General features: G+C 58.6%; 2 protein-coding genes across 5 annotated transcripts; both read left to right on the plus strand.

Annotated features, from left to right (window-relative positions):
• The first annotated feature begins 131 nt into the window (after nucleotides 1–131).
• On the plus strand, nucleotides 132–7289 carry BRMS1 (BRMS1 transcriptional repressor and anoikis regulator). Of its 4 annotated transcripts, XM_064492100.1 has the most exons (11): nucleotides 152–284; nucleotides 685–770; nucleotides 2877–3020; nucleotides 3091–3181; nucleotides 3356–3483; nucleotides 3644–3723; nucleotides 3802–3898; nucleotides 4444–4536; nucleotides 5714–5778; nucleotides 6225–6264; nucleotides 6732–7289. In XM_064492100.1, exons 3-11 carry the CDS (start codon nucleotides 2882–2884, stop codon nucleotides 6737–6739), a joined length of 741 nt encoding a protein of 246 aa, XP_064348170.1. In that variant the 5' UTR covers nucleotides 152–284; nucleotides 685–770; nucleotides 2877–2881; the 3' UTR covers nucleotides 6740–7289. The 4 variants fall into 4 exon arrangements, with proteins under 4 accessions (XP_010996490.1, XP_064348170.1, XP_064348171.1 ...); XM_010998188.3 differs by lacking the exon at nucleotides 685–770 and having other exon boundaries at nucleotides 132–284; XM_064492101.1 differs by lacking the exons at nucleotides 152–284; nucleotides 685–770 and adding an exon at nucleotides 317–519.
• A 105-nt stretch (nucleotides 7290–7394) lies between these two features.
• RIN1 (Ras and Rab interactor 1) lies at nucleotides 7395–14589 on the plus strand. The gene is made up of 10 exons (XM_010998191.3): nucleotides 7395–8387; nucleotides 8528–8708; nucleotides 8807–8921; nucleotides 9022–9094; nucleotides 9238–9329; nucleotides 9484–10221; nucleotides 10533–10838; nucleotides 11151–11282; nucleotides 11418–11569; nucleotides 12466–14589. The coding sequence occupies exons 1-10, from the start codon at nucleotides 8302–8304 to the stop codon at nucleotides 12949–12951; spliced, it is 2361 nt and encodes a 786-aa protein (XP_010996493.2). The 5' UTR covers nucleotides 7395–8301; the 3' UTR covers nucleotides 12952–14589.
• Nucleotides 14590–18477: the final 3888 nt, after the last annotated feature.

Raw genomic sequence — 18477 nt, forward strand, 5'->3', positions numbered from 1 at the left:
CACAAGGGCCTTTACTGCGAGCTGAAGGCCTGTGTGAATCTCGGTCGGTTGCTATGGAAACCGGCCCGCGGTATCCCAGCAAGCCTCGGCCCCAGCTGTCTAATTGCGAGCACTGCTACGGGCGCCTCCTGATGACGCATGCGGAAACGTGGACAGGCCCCGCCCCAGGAGAAGTGGGACCGGCGCAGCTCTTCCGGGAGCCCCGCGGCAGCGGCCAATACCGGCAGCCTCCGGCACCTCTCAGGGAGTCTTGGAAGTGAAGCCGGAGGCCTCACTCCCTTCTGGTGCGTAACGCCAACTCTGGTGCCTGGTTCACTCTCTCCGGCCAGTCGGTCGGAGCCGGCCCAATCTCCAAGGCCGAAGCGGCGACTAAACCGGCCGACGCGTGCGAAGGCCGCGGGACCGAAGCTGGCCGCGGAAGAGCCAGTGATTCTCCTGCCCGCGCCGGCACCTACGGAGATGGAGCCAGGCGGGAGGCTCTCGGCACGCCGCGGAGGGGCTGGGTTGGCTTCTTCGAGGGTAGGGAAGAATCTTCTTTCCAAAGAGGACTGCTTTCGACATGCTTACTTTCTGAGAAGATAAATTGCATATATATAGCGCCTTATGATTTGCTTTTCCATCCCTTACTGCATGCAGTCTTTACAACAGTCAGAGTAACAATGATTATCCTCTTTTTGTACCCAGGATAAAGAGGGGAGGTTGTGGTTTAATTTAGGTCACTCAGTAAACTCAGAGACAGCTGGAGAGACCGCCCTTTCTGGTCCTGAAAGGTAGGACTTACCTACTGTTGCGTCTTACAAAGTAAATATATATAACAGTGAAGAGGAATTGCAGTTTCTAAACTGCAGGAACTGAGGCTTGAGAATGGGGAGGATGAGGCTAGTTTGGCGAACCGAGGTTAGATTCAGATAACTCATGAAATCACTGAGGAATGTTTCCAAACTGTCTTCTAGACCAGTTAATTTACTCGAGTTGGTGTTTTCTACCATCACAGAGGCCAGAAGCTACCTAGAAGTTGAAGCCTAATCCCTGCCCTGCAAAAGTTTATTTTGTTTAATTTGTATTTGCAAATCCTCCAGTCATCAAGTGAGTCAGTACTGTGCTAGGTGCATAAAGCACATGTGTAGCCCTGCCCTGATGAGGCTTACAGACTGACTGGGGAGACAGACATGAGAAATAAGGAAGGATGTCTACATGGATCTAAAGGACAACACAGAAGTGCCCAGAGAAGAACATCACAGTGAAACAGAAGACCCTAGTAGGCAAAGAGATGATCTGTTGAGAAGGCTATTTAGTCTTCCTCTTGGGTAATCTTTTGGCAGCATTTGGCACTGTCGCCTCTCTTTCATTTTGAAATTCTCTCTCCCCCTGCTTTGAGTTTTTCCTCCTCCATCTCTTGTTAATCTCCTTTTCCTTTTCTGGGGTCTCATCATCTGCCACTTTGGTGACCCTGGGAGTTCGTCATGAACGTCTTCTCACTCCACGCATTCTGCCTTGCTGTACCCTCTCCCAAGACCTGCATAACTCACTGTATGTGATGACCTGATCTCTACAGCCCAGATTTCTCTCTGAGGCTTAGACCCATGTGCCCCCAACCTGCCCCTTCTCTCGTTTCAAGGTCTTTACACATGCTACTCACTCGACTTGGAATGCTCCTTCCCTCAACCACCTCAGCTCATTTGCCTGGCCCATCTTCTGCAAGCCCTTGCTGCTGCAACAAGCTCCAGGTTCCAGTTAGATGCCTATCCCATATGCCCCTGGTCCTAACTCTTCTCACCACACAGTAATGATCTGCTTCTTGGCCTCAATCTCCCAGAAACTTGTAAGCTCCTTGAGATCAGAGACTATGTCTGTCTGTCACACTTGTGCACAGTACCTACCATAGTATCTGATGTTACCCAGTGTATATTAGATTTTCAGGAAATATTAAATGAGTGAATAAAAGAAGGAATGCTTAACAGTGTTCAGTGTTGCTGATAAGTCAATCTAAGATAAGCACTCAAAAATATCGGCATTAGGTACAGGGAGGTCGTTGGTTAACTGTACAGGATCAGTTTCAGCCAAGAGTGATGATACAGAAACAGATCAGAACAAGTGGGAGGTGAAAGGGTAGGAATAGCAAGTGTCCACAAGGCCTTGAAAAGTAGCTGTGAGGTGGAAAACAGGGGGCAGGTAAGTGGAATAGGGTGAGGTTTTGTGTTTCTGCTTTTTCTGTACAGTGGGAAATAGCTGAGTATGTCTACGGTTTCACGGGAAGGAGCTGTCAAGAGGGAGAGTTGAAGATGCAGGAGAGAGGGGAGCACTGATGACATCTTAGAAGAAGCAGGAAGAGATAGGGTCTGAGCAGAATGAGAAGACAAGAGCATTGTAGAGTGTTCTCAGGAAGAGAAGTGGAGGGGATTATAGGCAGAAGGAACAGCACAGTGAGTGGCGGGGGCTGGGGAGGAAGTACGTGGTGTATTTGAGAACTGACCATTAGATGGTGGGGTGGAGGAGCTGGAGTTCAAGTCTGGTCTCTGCAGGGCCTTGAAAGCCCTGGTCAGAATTTGGGCCAGTCCCATTAGGCAGTGAGGAGCCCGCCCTTGGCCTTTCCCATCTTATGAGTCATCACCTTGGCCAGTATCCCAGAATGGGCTCACCAACCACGTCCAAAGGCATGGGCCTTTCCCTGGCTCCCAGGCTTCTGGGAGATGTGCAGACAGGGTCACTTGCACCCACCCCACCCAGCCTGTGCGTGTGCTCAGGGTGTGGCGAGTCCAGTCACTTCCCCAGTTGTCCCCGTCTGCATTTAGGTGTGGTCTGACTCCCTGAGTGGCCACTTTCCCGCATGGAGCTGTGGGCAGTGGCAAGTGATGGCTCCACTCCTTCTCCCACAGCCCAGATGCCCATCCAGCCTCCAAGCAAAGACACAGAGGAGATGGAAGCCGAGGGCGACTCAGCTGCTGAGATGAATGGGGAGGAGGAGGAGAGCGAGGAGGAACAGAGCGGCAGCCAGACCGAATCCGAGGAGGAGAGCTCAGGTGAGCCCTGACACGCCTGTGCTCCCCGCCCGCTCCCCTCCAGCCGGCCCTGACCGGCCTCTTGTCGCAGAGATGGACGATGAGGACTACGAGCGGCGCCGCAGCGAGTGTGTCAGTGAAATGCTGGACCTGGAGAAGCAATTTTCCGAGCTGAAGGAGAAGTGAGTTAGGGACCCTGGGGCTGGGCTTCCAGGCAGCAGCAGGCCTGGTGCTGGACAGGGCTGGCAGGGGCCCAGAGCCAGTGAGGGCCTAACACCCGTCCCACAGTGGAGCAGGCACTCGGCCCATGTTTGACAGATGAGCACAGGGGTGCGTGACTGCCTTTTACCTCCCAGGTTGTTCAGGGAACGGCTGAGTCAACTGCGGGTGCGGCTGGAGGAGGTGGGAGCAGAGAGAGCACCCGAGTACACGGAGCCGCTCGGGGGGCTGCAGCGGAGCCTCAAGATCCGCATTCAGGTGGCAGGTCTGTGGGCTGTCCTGTGCCCTGTCCCCCCTCCAGAACCTGTGGCGCTCTGTCCCCTTCCTCCCTCACCCCTGCCCTGCCTCACCTGTGCTCCCGGCCCCCCTTTTTGGGCTCTTGGGTCCCTGGCCAAGCAGGGCCTCCCACCCCTCTCCCTCCACAGGGATCTACAAGGGCTTCTGTCTGGATGTGATCAGGAACAAGTATGAGTGTGAGCTGCAGGGAGCCAAGCAGCACCTGGAGGTGAATGTGCCAGGGCGCTGGTGGGGGAGGGCTGAAATGGGCGCCGTCCCACCTGGCTGAGCTGCTCCCCTCTTCCAGAGCGAGAAGCTGCTGCTCTACGACACCCTGCAGGGAGAGCTGCAGGAGCGCATCCAGAGGCTGGAGGAGGACCGCCAGAGCCTGGACATCAGCTCCGGTGAGGCAAAGGGCCGGCCCGCCCCTGCCCCGGGCCCTGCCCTGTCAGTGCCCATCCCCCGGTCTGGACCTCAGCTTCCCTGCCTGCACAGGGGATTATAAGAGGACCTGTTTTGAGGGGTCGCTGTAGGGACTGAATGAAAGCAAGCGGAGAAGGGCCCAGCCCAGAGCCTGGCACACCATGGGGCTCAGGAAGAGCAGGTCCCCCACTCCCTGCTCTCTTTCTAGAACAGGAGGTGTCATTGTGACACACCCACACATGCCATGGCCACAGTGCCTACATTCACGCAGGGCACTGGGGAGGGAGAAATTGTCATCACGCCACCATCCATGAAACAAATGAAGAAACTGAAGCTCACAAAAGCACAGTGACCTCTTCCCGAGGGCTGACTTCAGCTTCCAACCCCAAGGCCAGGGTTCTCTCTGCCACCCTGGGGGTGGGTGATGGGGAAGAGCAGGCCTGGCCCATGTGAGGAACACAGACTACAAGGTGGGGGTGTCCTGGAAGGGCCAGCACCTGATCCTGACTCTGGTCTTGGGACACAGAGTGGTGGGATGACAAACTGCACGCCAGAGGCAGCTCGAAGACCTGGGACTCCCTGCCACCCAGCAAGAGGAAGAAGGCGCCTCTGGTTTCTGGTATCCTTCTACCCACAGTGGCCCGAGCTTGGCAGGACGTCAAGGTGGAGGCGGGTGGAGGGACATGGAAGGCAGAGGCAGACTAGACTTATTTATGGTCACTTGGCATCCTGTGCCTTTGTCCAGGCAAGTCTAGCTATCAGGGATACTTTATGGGGCCCTGGACCTTTCCTGGGCTCCGTGGACTGTAGAAAAGTAGAAACATCTGTCCAGAGATTCCCCCATAACTTCCTGAGTGAGGTCTCTTCTGAGGCCCTTCTGGCTTTCCCATGACATCCTGGGCATGTCCCAGGCTTTCCCACCCCTATTCCTTTGCTGACATTCCACCTTCCTCTCGGACGTCTTTCTACCTGTTCAGTCATCTCAGTTGCTACTTCCTCCATGAAGCCTCTCCTGGTCTCCCCCGGATGGCTAAGGCTTCTCTCTCCTCTGCACCCCTGTTTAGTACCTAAACTACACTGTGGCACCTGCATCCCACCTGGGAGTAGTTACCTCTGTCCCACCGCAGGTGCGAGCCTCTTCAGTCTGGGGCCTGAGGTGCCTTCACTCCCAGCACAGAGTTGAGTTGAATTGAATTCTCACGTGCACCCCACCCACCCCTGCCTGTATTCCTGCAGCAACCAGATTCTTAGGGCATCACCGTCTCCTGGTGATGGGAATTTGGTTCAAGCAGGGAGGGAAGAGTCTGGACTGTATGGACTTGAGGGGCGAATGGGAGGTGAGGGTGTGGAGATTTCAGGGATAGAGTGGCTGGTCCCCAGAGGGGAGTGCGAGACCGAAGGAGGATTGTTTTCAGGATAGAAGAGAGTAGGGTCCCTTTGCAGATGGGGAAAGGGGCCTGATGAGAAATGAACAAGATCTCTGAGTGAGTGGGATGGGCCTGGGCCTTCTGGCCTTGAGACCAGAGAGAGGAGGTGAGGGGAGCCAAAGGGTGGTAGGGTTGGGGCTTGGAACTCCCCCGTGGATTGGAGGGGTAGAATAGGCCATAGCAATGCTACCCCCACCCCACCAAGAATCTGAGGGCCAAGAGGTAGGTGGAGCCCAAGCTGTAACCGGGTTCCTCAGCTCCCTGCCCTGCTGTCCGTGGCACCCCTCTCCTGAGTGTTGGAGCTCCGAGGCCGAGGCCCATCACCTGCCCCATTGGCCAGGCCTCCTGCTTCCTTGACCCCTGCTGCAGGCCCTTACATCGTGTACATGCTGCAGGAGATCGACATCCTGGAGGACTGGACGGCTATCAAAAAGGTGGGTCCAGTGCTGCTTCTCTCAGGTTGGGGCTTGGCAGTGCACCCCCCACCCCTAGCCAGACACCAGCTTTGGCCTCTGCAGGCTCTCCACATGTGGACTCTCTTGAGGGCCTGAGGGCTCTCTGCTCAGAACCTCGGCACCCTCTGCCGAGGTTCCCTGGCATTGCTGTGAGCTCACAAGCCACTGTTTGCCTGGGACCGCCCTGGAAGACAGAACTGGTCTGCATCAGCCCCTTCCTTGTTCAGGGCAGGTTGGGACGGGGCAGGAGGAGGGAGGGAGGGAAGGCAGGACAGCAGCCTGGCTGCTTGGGCCTCTACAGGAGAGCACAGCAGACCTTTGCCTAGACGAGGTCTTGTGCCCCCAACCCCAGAGAGGCAGATGTGGAGGGGGGACTTGCCTAGCTGGAGGCAGGCTCTCAGGGGGGTTTCCTTCTACCCACCCAGGCAAGGGCAGCTGTGTCCCCTCAGAAGAGAAAATCAGATGGTAAGAACCCCTGGTGTGTTCTGCCTCCCATTGCCCCATCCCCGGCCCAGCCTGCAGGAAGAGAGCCCAAGGGGAGGCAGGGGCTACATCAGATCAGTGACCTGAGAGTGAGGATGGTCTGGGTTTGAGGACGTTGTGGGAGTGAGTTAGGGTCGGGGTGGGGAAGCTGTAGGTTAACGGGACTGGGAGATGGCCCCCTCCCCACTGCCACCACCACCACCACCAGGACTGCCTAGGGAGGGCTGGAATGCTGAACCTCAGCAGCTGGGTGGCCCTGGTGGGCCTGGAGTACCAGGGAGGCCTGTGGATGAGGGCTGAAGGGCTAACCTGTGCTCTTCTGGCCTCGCCTGCTCTTGGCTGGACTGAGGCCACCCTTCTCGTCCCCCTAGTTGAAGTGCCTGTCACCCTCTTGGTTCAGCTTCCTCTCACCTGCAGTGATTTTTTCTTCCCTTCCCGTGTACCCCTAGGACCTTGACTCTGCTGTTCACAGCCAGGGGGCCCCTTGGAGCAGCCGGCATCAAACCCAGGATACGAATTTTCCCGCTGCAGAAAAGCAGACTGCCAGGCCCTTCAGGTCTGCCAAGCTAGCTCTGGTGCTGCTGCTGGGCCCTCCTCTCCAGCCATCACCGGTCTGGACTCTTCCTCTGACCCTCCTCAGGGGCCTGTACAGCTTCAGCCTGAAGCTGCCCTAGCCAGGCAAGACTGTCTCCCCTATCCCCAACCAGCTCTCCCCGCCACATCCCAAACATCAGCCTCCTCGGAGCCTTCCCTGACAGAGACCTGCCTGGTCTGAAGCCAAAGCAACATCCTTTCTGCTGACCTTGGACCTGGCTCCCTAGTCACTGAGCCAGTGAGCTGGGCTCCGCTTTGCAGGAACTCTGAGCCAGAAATTATATTTGGGGGGGCCTGTGTGTCCTGCCTGTTGCTGGAGGTGAGAAGGCAGGCTCCCCAGGTCTTCTCAAGAGGCCTTGGTGCCTGCCTCCCAGGTTTCAGAGAATGGAATTAAAGCTTTTCCTAGGGCATGACCTGCTTGTGTCTGATTTACCTTGCAAGGGAATTGGGCTCTCATGGGGAGTGCCTGAGATAGGCCGTCTCCTCTGGGGTCCCTGGTACCTCCTCTCACTACCTAGCAGGAGCTTACCCTCTCTGACTTGGGGTATAGGCTGGGGAAGGGGTGTTCTCCCACCCCCCACCCCCACAGAGGTTGGGTGCTGGGCCCTGGACTGCCTGGTGCTGCTGAGCAGAGTCTGAAGCAACATGTGGCACAGGCTGAACACGTGGCCTTGGGCAGGGAAGGGGGCTGGGTGCCTGGTGCTTGGAGACTGGGTCATGTCTGCACCTGCCCCAGTAGCTTGGCAGATTGGTGAGGCAGGCTGGCACGGCCGGTGCGCGTGGGAGGCAGCCATCAGCAGCACCGTGTGCTGACGACCTCACAGCCAGACTCCCCCCTGTTTAGCACTGAGTGTTGGAACCACCCCCAGAACCTCAGTTAAGCAGAGGGGTTAGTTTCCATGGAGACACAGCATCCTTTCTCCATGGCAACCTAAAATCCCAAAACCCAAGTTAGGCTCAGGAATGAGTCACTTTTAAACAGTAGGGGGCGCTCTCCCATAGGCTGACCACAGGGCCTTGACCCGATGAGCAATTGACCACAGACTTAAAGGTGCCCCAAGGGCAAGGTCTGGGCCTGTAGGGACATTGATGGGCCTTGCTTAACCCCTTCCTGCCCACCTGTATGGTTCAAGGGGGCTGGCAAGGCTGCAGGACATACAGCATGAAGGTGGTAGCCCCACAGCTGGGCCCTCGGAGTGCTGAGTGATACTTGCAGGGAGAGGATCCCTGCCCCTGGAGGCTGGGCGCAGAACAGAGGAAGCAGGCGCTGCCCGGGCTGAGTGGGCACACAAGAGTTAACTGTCGGGTGTGACAGGGCGAACCGCCCTCAGGAAGTGTTACTCACCACTGGGAATGTGAGTGCTCTTGCCTTGGGGGCTGGCTTATCCTCCTGAGTTCCAGGAGAAACCGAAGGAGCTCCCAGCCATGGAAACCCCTGGGGAGCCAGGAGCAGACCCTCTCGGAGCCCCCACCCGAACCAGCTTCTTGCCTGAGCACCCAGAGAGAGAAAAGTTAGTGAAGTTGGAAGGGTAGCCCGATGGGGCAGGGAGGGACGGCAGAGCAGGGTCTCTCCTGGGGCAAAGGAGGGGGAGAGGGTTAGGTCAGGGTCCCAGCCTCTGGGCCCCTGCTTAGGTCTTGTGCCCGCCCCTAGGCCAGCCCAGGACCCTCTGTATGATGTGCCTGATGCCAGTGGTAGGCTGGCAGTTAGGCCCCAGCGGCCCGGGCGCACCGTGAGCCTGCGGGAGCGCCTGCTGCTCACCCGGCCCGTTTGGCTGCAGCTGAGGGCCAACGCCGCGGCTGCACTGCACGTGCTGAGGACTGAGCCCCCGGGGGTGAGTCTTTCCCCACCCCTGGGTCCTGGCGGCTAAGGGTGGGAGGGAGAGGGGCTGGACACGGAGGTCCTGATCCTCTGATCCCTGTCCACTCGCAGACATTCCTGGTGCGGAAATCTAACACTCGCCAGTGCCAAGCCCTGTGCGTGCGGCTGCCAGAGGCCAGTGGCCCCTCCTTCGTCTCCAGCCACTGCATCCAGGAGAACCCTGGGGGTGAGAGGGACTGGCCTGGCGGGAAGGGGCTGGAAGCCATCCGGGCAGGGCGCAGAGTGGGTTCCCCAGAGAACGACTTCACTGCCCATCCGTCTCTCAGGCGTCTCCTTGGAGGGCTCAGAACTCGTGTTCCTGGACCTCATCCAGCTCATCTGTGCCTACTGCCACACCCGGTGAGCCTGCCCACAGGGCACCTGCTGTTCATAGAGCCTTGCTCCCTGGGACACCCTGTCCTCCCCACCTGACAGTCCCTCTCAGTGCCCGCAGCCTGAAGCATTCTTCACCCCTGACTTACTGCTTCCCTCTCTGGCCTCAGGGACATCCTTCTCCTCCCGCTTCAGCTCCCCAGAGCCATCCGTCAGGCAGCCACCCACAAGGAGTTGGAAGCCATCTCCCATTTGGGCGTTGGTAAGCATGCCCCTGCTACCCATTGCACAGATAGACAAGCTGAGGCCAAGAGGGAAGGGGGAGGCATGTAAGCGCACAGCCTGAAGCCTGTACCTTTCCCTCCATCGGGCACCCTTCCTGAACCCCGAGGCCCCAAACGGCTTCTCTTCCCTAGAGTTCTGGAGCTCTTCCCTCAACACTAAGGCTCAGCTAGGCCCATCTGAAGGTCCACTGCTGCCCCGACTGAAGCCCCGGTCCCCGCAAGAGCTGGACCAGGGCACCGGAGCTGCCTTGTGCTTCTTCAACCCCCTGTTCCCAGGGGACCTGGGTCCCACCAAGCGGGAGAAGTTCAAGAGGAGCTTCAAAGTGCGCGTGTCCACAGAGTCCTCCAGTCCCCTGTCCCCCCCAGCTGTGCCACCTCCCCCAGTCCCAGTGCTGCCAGGGACAGCCCCCAACCAGACAGAAAGTTTGCCCCCTCGCCAGCTGTTGCGGAGGGAGAGCTCAGTGGGGTACCGTGTGCCTGGGGGCACCGGCCCCAGCCTCCCGCCACTGCCTTCCCTCCAGGAGGTGGATTGTGGCTCCCCCAGCAGCTCAGAGGAGGAGGGGGTACCAGGGTCCCAGGGGAGCCCAGCAACCTCACCCTGCCTGGGCCGCCGGCGGCCCCTACTTCGGTCCATGAGCGCTGCCTTCTGCTCCCTGCTGGCACCTGAACGGCAGGTGGGCCGTGTGGCCTCAGCGCTGATGCAGGACCGGCACACGGCCGTGGGCCAGCTGGTGCAGGACCTACTGACCCAGGTGCGGGCCAGCCCAGAGCCCCGGGAGCTGCAGGGTGTCCGTGAGGCACTGAGCCGGGCCCGGGCCATGCTGAGTGCGGAGCTGAGCCCTGAGAAGCTGCTGCCCCATGAACGGCTGGGTAAGGCTCTAGCTCAGAGCTCCGCTGGTGCAGCCTGTCTCCATAATTCCAGCTCTTCCGCATTCCACTCTCCACCTCTCCACAGTGCCAGCCTGTCTCTCTGAGTCTGTTTCACCGCTTTACAAACCCACCTTGTCTCACCACCATTCACATCAATTCCATCCACTGCCCGTCTCCCCCAACTCTCCCATGTCACCAAGATTCTTCCTCTTTTCCATCCTTCTCCCTCCCTGGTCATGCCGCTCCTTCCCAAGAACTAGCCCCCCACCCCCGCCCTGGTTCCCTGACCCCTGCCTGCCTCTCCCCCACAGAACGCATCCTGGAGAAGTCCCTGCATCGCTCTGTGCTCAAGCCTCTCCGGCCCATCCTGGTGGCCCGCCTACGGCGCCGGCTTTCCGCCAATGGCTCCCTGGGCCGCCTGGCTGAGGGCCTCCGCCTGGCCCGAGCCCAAGGTCCTGGAGTCTTCGGGTCCCACTTAAGCCTGCCCTCCCCAGTAGAGATGGAACAGGTGCGCCAGAAGCTGCTGCAGCTGCTTCGCGCCTACTCACCCAGCGCCCAGGTCAAGCGGCTCCTGCAGGCCTGCAAGCTGCTCTACACAGCCCTGAGGACCCAGGCGGGTATGCCCCTCCCTCCACCTCCCTCTGGCCCCCTGCCAGGTCAGAGGCTGACTACCAAGCAGAAGCTCCAGGAACAGCACAACAGGGAGGAGAAAAAAAACAAAGGGTCCAATCCTCCCGTTTCACAGATGGTAAAACTGTGGCCCAGAAAGTAGAGCGTCTACTGCCTAGGCCCTGCCCCTAGTTGCCATAGAGACCACATTGCCCAAGTCCTGGCGGGCAGAGGGGAGGGTCAATTTCTAAGACACATAGTGGATTCTGAGCTTGGGGCCCCCGGAGGAGCCTGAAGCTCCCTCCTCCACTGCCCCACAGGGGAGGGTGCGGGGGCTGATGAGTTCCTCCCACTGCTGAGCCTCGTCCTGGCCCAGTGTGACCTTCCTGAGCTGCTGCTGGAGGCCGAGTATATGTCAGAGCTGCTGGAGCCTGCCCTGCTCACTGGAGAGGGTGAGCGACCCCACACTTCCCTCCTGTCTGGGTGAGGCTGGGGTGCTTTAGTGGCTGCGTGGCCCTGACTAAGCAGGGGAGAGGGAAGAGCAGGCCACTCACGCCCAGAGCTGCATTCATCCCCTTGTGTCCCAGGCGGCTACTACCTGACCAGCCTCTCAGCCAGTTTGGCCCTGCTGAGCGGCCTGAACGAGGCTCACACCCTCCCTCTGAGCCCCTCCCAGGAGCTGCAGCGCTCCGTCAGTCTCTGGGAGCAGCGCCGCCTGCCCGCTACCCACAGCTGCCAGGTAACAGGAACCCACTCCACACTGTCCAGGCCTGGGGAGAGTCTGGCATCGTCTGGTGTATTCCCCTCCTCTGCCCAGTGAGGCCCAGCAGGGGAAGGGCTAGTCCTGTGTCACCCTGCAACAGAAACAGCTCCCTGTGCTGAACACATATCCAAGCCAGCCCTTCTAGAGGGTGCATTCCAGGAGCCAGCGTGGGCGCAGTGCTCCAGGGGCTCAGGCCTGGATCTTCGCAGAAACTCTGAAGTAGGATCATTATTATCCCCACTTTACAGATGAGGAAACTGAGACACAACATAGAGAGGGAAAGGGACATAGGCAGGCTCAGGCCCCAAATCCTGGCTTCCAGCTTACGCCCCCCTTGCCCTCCCATCGGGGCTCAGGCCTGGTGTCCACAGAGCCAGAAAGCATCTCTGCCCTTCACCCTCCCTCCGTCCAGTCAAAGGACCCTCCCTAGCTTTGGGTTAAGAGTCCAGATTTTGTAGCCAGATCTTAGGTCCAAATCCTAACTCTGCTCTTTTCTGGCTATGGGAGCTTGGGGCAAGTTATGTAACCTCTCTGTGCCTCGGTTTTCTCATCTATAAAATGGGGTGATAGTACCCAACTTCTGGGGGTAACATTCAGGACAAGCGCTTAAGGCACCGGGTAAGCGCTGAGTGTGATTGTTATGCTGTAACGGTGCGCGGGGGCCATCCTTCCAGCCCAAGCACAGCCCTCCCGTCCTCAGAGCACCCCCTTGGAGCTCACCTTATCCACAAAGCTTTCACCACTGGTTCTACCAGTGGGTCTGTACCATCCCACCCTTGTTCCTGCAGAGCGTACACCAGAACCTCAAGCTTTGCAGCCAGATTTGCACCCGGCAGGACTGAGTTCTTGTTTTTGCTTCTCCTCCTGCACAGCACCTCCTCCGAGTAGCCTACCAGGACCCCAGCAGTGGCTGTACCTCCAAGACCCTGGCCGTGCCCCCAGGGGCCTCGATTGCCACGCTGAACAAGCTCTGTGCCACCAAGTTCCGAGTAACCCAGCCTGACGCTTTTGGCCTCTTCCTGTACAAGGAACAGGACTACCACCGCCTGCCCCCCGGAGTCCTGGCCCACAGGCTCCCCACAACCGGCTACCTCGTCTACCGCCTGGCAGAGCGGCCTGAGACCCAGGACACCTCACCTGGGGCTGCAACAGAGGAGGGCAGTGAGGGGCCAGAGGCAGGGGGCAGGGAGGAAGAGAAAGGGGGCCAGGGAGATGGGAACATTGAGGTCAAAGCTCGTCCCTGGGACAGCAGGGGAGAGTCTGAGACAATTGCAGAGGGGCATGAGGGCCAGGCCAGGGGAGGCCCTGCTCCACCAAGAGGGCCAGAGGCTGAGGGAAGCCGGGCAACAGAGAAGTAGCCGGGAGTGAACAGAAGGGCCATTTGGGGCAGAAAACTCTGAGCCTGCTGGGAAGGCCTTCCAGAGCCATCAGCCCCACCAGCCAAGGCCACCGCCCCCTTAGCCTTCCCTACCCAGGCCACTCCTGTGTCTGCCACCACCTCTGACTGTCCAGCTCTGTGATCCCACCTGCTGGGAAGTGACTGGACTGGCCACATCTAGGGCACTGGAATAAAGCTGAGGGGATACAGGGGACCCCAGACCAAGGGCCCAAGGCCTTTTGCCTCTCGGCCTTCTCCCCAAGCTGGAGGCCAGCCAGCCTGCAGTGGTGAGTGTGCCCAACAGGGGACAAATCCAACGGGGACCCAGACTCTGGCAGCAGGGGAGAGGCACAGCCTAGGCAGCCCTTCCAGGCTCTAAAAGGCACCGCCACTCTTGGGTATCAGGAGGATTCAGGGAAGCAGCATGGGCTCAGGGCCCAGTACTGCCCCAGACCACCTGGAGGCTGAGCACCTCCAAACCTCAGTGTCCTCCCCTGTAGAGTGGGGTGCTTGTGCTGCCCTGCCTTCGCCCAGGAAACCTTCCAGGGGTCCAAGATGGACAATTTTGCTGCTAAGCAGAGCTCAGACTAGGGGAAAGGGGGGGAAGGAGGTTGGATGTTAGCAACCCCCCCCCCCCACCAGGGTCTGCACTCACCGAAGGGAGAGGTTCTCTAGGCAGCCCAGGGGACATCCTGGAGGTCGTGTCCAGCCAAGAGAGCACCTGAGTTCCAGTCTTTCCCCAAGATGGGAGGCCCTCCCAAGCACTCTGGTGTCCCAGGGTAACTGGGTAGAGGAGACAGACTTCTGAAATGGAGTGAGGACTTGGAAACAATTTTCTCTGCACTTAAATCTTTTGGACCTCACAAGAGCTTCACAGGAGGCAGGGCCTGGCTTATTACCCACTGAGGTTTGGGAAACTGACTCTAAGATACCACACAGCAGGCCATTAGGTGTTCCCACACCCAAACCAGGAGTCAGGCTCCAACTCTTTGTTCTAAGCCACGGATAAATTAACCCTCAAGGCCCACAGACCCCAAAGGGAGGCCAAGAATAGGCCGCATGCCAAGGAGCAAAGAAAATACCGAAAACCACCACAAGGGGGTGCATGTGGCCCAGGAAGCACCTGATGGGCAAAGGCAGCTCCAGGACGTTAGATGGTCACTGGCTTTGGCCTCTTGCAGCCGCCAGGCACCTGGGGACAGTGCAGGGGCCAAGGCTGCCGGCCTTCAGCTCTGTGGGAGGCAGGGGTCTGGATGAAGCCAGCTCAGGGGGTTCCCTGGGAAGGAACCATCCCCTGGTGGAAGGAGGACTGGACCCCATCCAGCCTCTGAGGTGCCCCCTCAGGGGCTGTGTGCAGAGGAACACCAGCCACATGTGAGCCATGACAACTGGATATCCTGGACGTTGGGGTTCCAGACACTCCAGATACTGCCCAGGTGCAGGGCTCCCAAATTCCTCACTAGGCCACCAGCAGCTCTTCCTCCCCCATATCTACCACTCAAGCTTCTCCCTGGTGGGGAGTCTCCCCTTCATTCTTTGTATGTCCTCCCAGAGCCCACGCCCACCCCAGTGCCTTGTACAGTGCTGAGCACACCACAGGCGCTCAATAAATGTTTTCTACTGATTGGAGTCTGATAACTAAGAGTAAAAGGCAGTGAGGTGGGAAGCTGGGAGGTTAAGGGAGGGCTGAGTTCTGGGAATCAAACACAGGATGTCTCAAGTTCAGTCTCAGAGGAAAGACCTGGAAGGGTTGCAGGGGGTGTTCAGAGAACCCCAGGGCCGGATATGGAGCTGGTCTCATGAGAACTAGGACTGGCCCAGGCTTATCTGGGTTCCTGCTAGGGGGCCTTGGCAAGCCCCTCCCACCCATTTCCAGTGCTCAGCCCTCATTCCTGGCTCTGGGAATTCGTCATGTCCCCAGTGCTGGCTCATCAGAGCACTGCCAGGCCTGCCTGCTGCCTTAATCTTCTGGTTTATCTCCTGAAGAGATTCTGATGGGTGAGGGGTCCTGGCCAGGTAAATCAGCACAACCAAAGGTCGTGAGATGGAGACTGGGGCTCCCGGTAGAGCAGGCAAGGATAGGCCAGTCTAGGACTGATCTCATTATCCCCATTTTACAGATGAGGAAACAGGCTTGTTATGAGGCAAAGCACCCAGACCAGATTCCACAGAGCTTTGGATACTTCAGTCCTCCAAAACAGAAGGACCTGTTTACTCATTCACTCAGCAATAATCTGTTGTGTCCGTATAGACCAAGTACCAGCCAGAGGGTGACAGGTGGGATCTGGGCAATAACGGTCTACTGTGTGCTTGGCTTGTGTACTGCCTCCCACTCCCACCAATCCTTGCCTCCCACCTCTGGCCTTCTGGAAGAGGAAGTGAAGGCTCTTAGAGGTGCCATGTCTTACCCAGCGTCCACTGCTCCAGGGCAGGGCTGAAGCCCTGACATTTGGGTCTTTGCAGGAGCAGACAAGTCATTTCCTCACTTGAGAATGTACTTAATCACCTCACAGTAGTTCTATGTGTGTTTGTTTATTGTCTGTCTTCTTCACTAGAAGGCCAGAACCAAGTCATCCTTGTTCCCTGATAAGTCCTGGGGGTCTAGAACAATGCCTGGCCCAGAACTGACACTTAGGAAGTGTATGTGGAATGACTGACTCAGGAAGGCAGCCTAAACCATTCATCCGAGTTCTTGGGAAGTGGTGCTGTGTATTCTCCATCAGTGCCACCAGGGGGCGAGTGTGCCTGTTCCCAGTCACTTGCCAGGTTTTCTTCTCCCCTGAGGCCACCTAGGGACCCAGGACTGTCCTGCTAATGGAAGTTGGAAAGGGAATGAGGAAAGGGCCGCTTCCCACTCCGGGGCCCTCTGGCCAGGCAGGCTTAGGAGCCAGGCCTGTAGGGTGGCCTGAGAGGAGACCTTGCGAGCGGTGAGGAGGAAGGCCGTCACTGAGACCCACAACAGCATCCTGATTCACCTTCAGCACAAAGCGTTTAACATCCTGCCACGGCCTTGTGACCACGTTCATGCCCACAGCTTAATACACAAACATCCTGACTCATTTACACACAGGGTATGTGATGCCCGGTGTGCCACGGTCAGGCACAGTAACACCTGGCCACCACCACACTTAACAGGAACACCCAGAGTGTGAGAAACACCCTGACACTATTAACCATTCATGCCCTGCAGAAATGGGACATGGTGACACACATGGGCCTCTTCGCCTCCGAGCCACACCCTGACACAGACATCTCTAGATCTGCAAACCCTGAGATACTCCCTCAACACCCTCCCCCTGGAGTTCAGAATGTAACTCCCTGACACACACATGGGGACAGGCCCACCCAGAGATGTGCAGTGACCTGCTACACGAGGACTCCGTGCACACTGCTACCTGCCCATACCAGAGTTCTGCGGACACCCCGAGCCCCCGACTTGGTCAGCCTTCCTCCTCTCCACGCTGCACAGACATGGAAGCACAGACACACTCCTGCACCCACAAAGACATACAGCCTTTTTGTATTTTTGATCATGCAGAAGAGGTCCAAACCCTTCTGACGAATCCCAGCCTCAGCCCTAGCCTATCCTTGCTACCACTCTGACACCCCACCCCATGGTGGACCCTGGTGGGGGCTGTGAGTTGCTGAGAAGACCCTCGTTGTCGGGGGGGGGGGGGAGGCGACCCCACAGGCCAGGCAGGAGGCCGAGGCCGGCAGCACTGGGTGGGGAGGCCTGAGCTCATCAGATTCCAGCCTGAGTGATTCACGGGAAGTGCCTGGGGAAGGGGGGAGTGAAAGGACTGGTCCAGGGGCAGGGGCTTTGGAGGCACGGGTGGGCTTCAGACCAGAGGGCCTTGGGTCCAGAGTAAGCCTCTCATCTGGGAGGGGGCTTCCTGAGGGGGTGGCCCAGCCTGAAGGGGTATCTGCTGGTTCTGGCTCCTGGGAGGGGCTTAGGACACAGAACTGAGCCTCAGGATGAGACAATAGGCCCCTCCCGCCCACCAGGCCCAGGGCCTGGGCCCCTGACCCCAGGCCTTCCCGGCCCCAACAGCTGGGTGTCTTTAGCAGGGGTTAGGCCAAGGGTGGGGGGCAGGGGTGGGGTGACCTTCACGGCATCATGGCCCCTTAGGCCCTTGGGCAGGCAGCCCGAATGGCCCCCAGAAGCTCTGAGGGGCTGGACCAGCCTGGCCCAGTTGGGGCCGATAGGGTTACAGACCCTCGCTGCCCTGCCAGGCAAGGCCTCTGCCAGAGAACTGAGAACGCGCCTGTCCCAGCGCCAGGGATGTTTTCTCGCTGAGATGGAGCCCTCTGCTCCTGCTCCCCCTGGAGCCCTCTGCCTCCCAGGCCAAGCTGATGCTCAGAGGACCCAGCTGCTCCTGCAGGACGACAGGAAGAAAGGATGGGGTTGGGGGCAGGACAGGGGTGCAGGAAGTGCCTTTCTTGGAACTGTGTACCAAAATAGCCCATTCTGTTCCTACTCTGGGTCTCAGTATCCCACGGGGGAGGGGTGTGTCACCAAGGAGACCCTCACTGGGGAGGGGCCCAAGCTGACCTCAATCTGGCTTTTGCTCACCACCCTCCCACCCCTCCCACCCCTCGACAGCCCTCACCAGCCCCCCTGCCTCGGGCTCTGCTCCACTTTGAAGTCCCAACATAAATATCATGTCTACTTGGGTTCCCCTTCCCGGCCCGGTCACAGCCCCCAGACCTGGCTCCCACCCCAGCCAGCCCTAAGGGTGCGAGCCGGGGGAGAGGAGGGAGGCCTAGACCACCCAGGGACCCAGGGACAGAGACAGGGAGACAGAGGGGGCAAGACTTCAGAAACAGAGAGGGGAGACACAGAAGAGGCAGAGAATGGAGACAGACCCCTGAAACCAACAAGGCAACAATCCTGGTGACAGAAGAAGAGACAGAGGAACCCCAGAGACAGACAGGGGAGCTAGAGATCCAGACAGAGAGGGAAAAGAGAGGAGCAAGGAGGAAGAGACCCTGCAGTCAGAGGGAAGGACAGTGAGACCCAGAGGTCCCTGGGGATTGGAGGCTGTGAGCGGGCTGGAAGAAGAAGACACTGGGCCAGAAGAGAAGGGGAAATTTCCAGCGGGCACTGAGACTGGGGTAGCAGTGGAAAGGATGTGGTGGAAAAGAAGCATCCCTGGCGACAGGGTGACCAACCATCCTTGTTTTCCCAGGGCTAAGGGGGTCCCAAGGACATGGGACTGGTAGGGCTGAAACCATGAAAGTCCTCAGCAAACCCGGAAGAGTGGGTCACCCTAGGTGGCAGGCCTTTGTCAGACACCACAGGGGTCAGAGTCCCCTCCCATGGGTACCCCTCACACAGTGCGGAAACCCTGTCCTGAGAAGAGCCAGCCAGGATGTCCCTGGAGCACACAGCCAGGCCAAGCCAGGGCCCGCATCATGGCCTCTCCACGGAGACTCACAGCCAAAGGGCAGCAGATGGAGGACAGGAACAGTGGGGCCGGGAGGGCACCTATCCAGGCCTGGGATC

The sequence above is a fragment of the Camelus dromedarius genome, chromosome 12 (assembly GCF_036321535.1).
Source record: "Camelus dromedarius isolate mCamDro1 chromosome 12, mCamDro1.pat, whole genome shotgun sequence".
Classification (NCBI taxonomy): Eukaryota; Metazoa; Chordata; class Mammalia; order Artiodactyla; family Camelidae; genus Camelus; species Camelus dromedarius.

Coding starts and splice junctions, on each gene's coding strand:
- BRMS1 (XM_010998188.3), top strand. CDS start 2,882: ATGCCCATCCAGCCTCCAAGCAAAGACACAGAGGAGATGGAAGCCGAG. Junction 3,182..3,355: donor TTTTCCGAGCTGAAGGAGAA/GTGAGTTAGGGA, acceptor TTTACCTCCCAG/GTTGTTCAGGGAACGGCTGA. Junction 4,537..5,713: donor GAAGGCGCCTCTGGTTTCTG/GTATCCTTCTAC, acceptor CCCCTGCTGCAG/GCCCTTACATCGTGTACATG.
- RIN1 (XM_010998191.3), top strand. CDS start 8,302: ATGGAAACCCCTGGGGAGCCAGGAGCAGACCCTCTCGGAGCCCCCACC. Junction 9,095..9,237: donor TGTGCCTACTGCCACACCCG/GTGAGCCTGCCC, acceptor CTCTGGCCTCAG/GGACATCCTTCTCCTCCCGC. Junction 10,222..10,532: donor GCTGCCCCATGAACGGCTGG/GTAAGGCTCTAG, acceptor TCTCCCCCACAG/AACGCATCCTGGAGAAGTCC.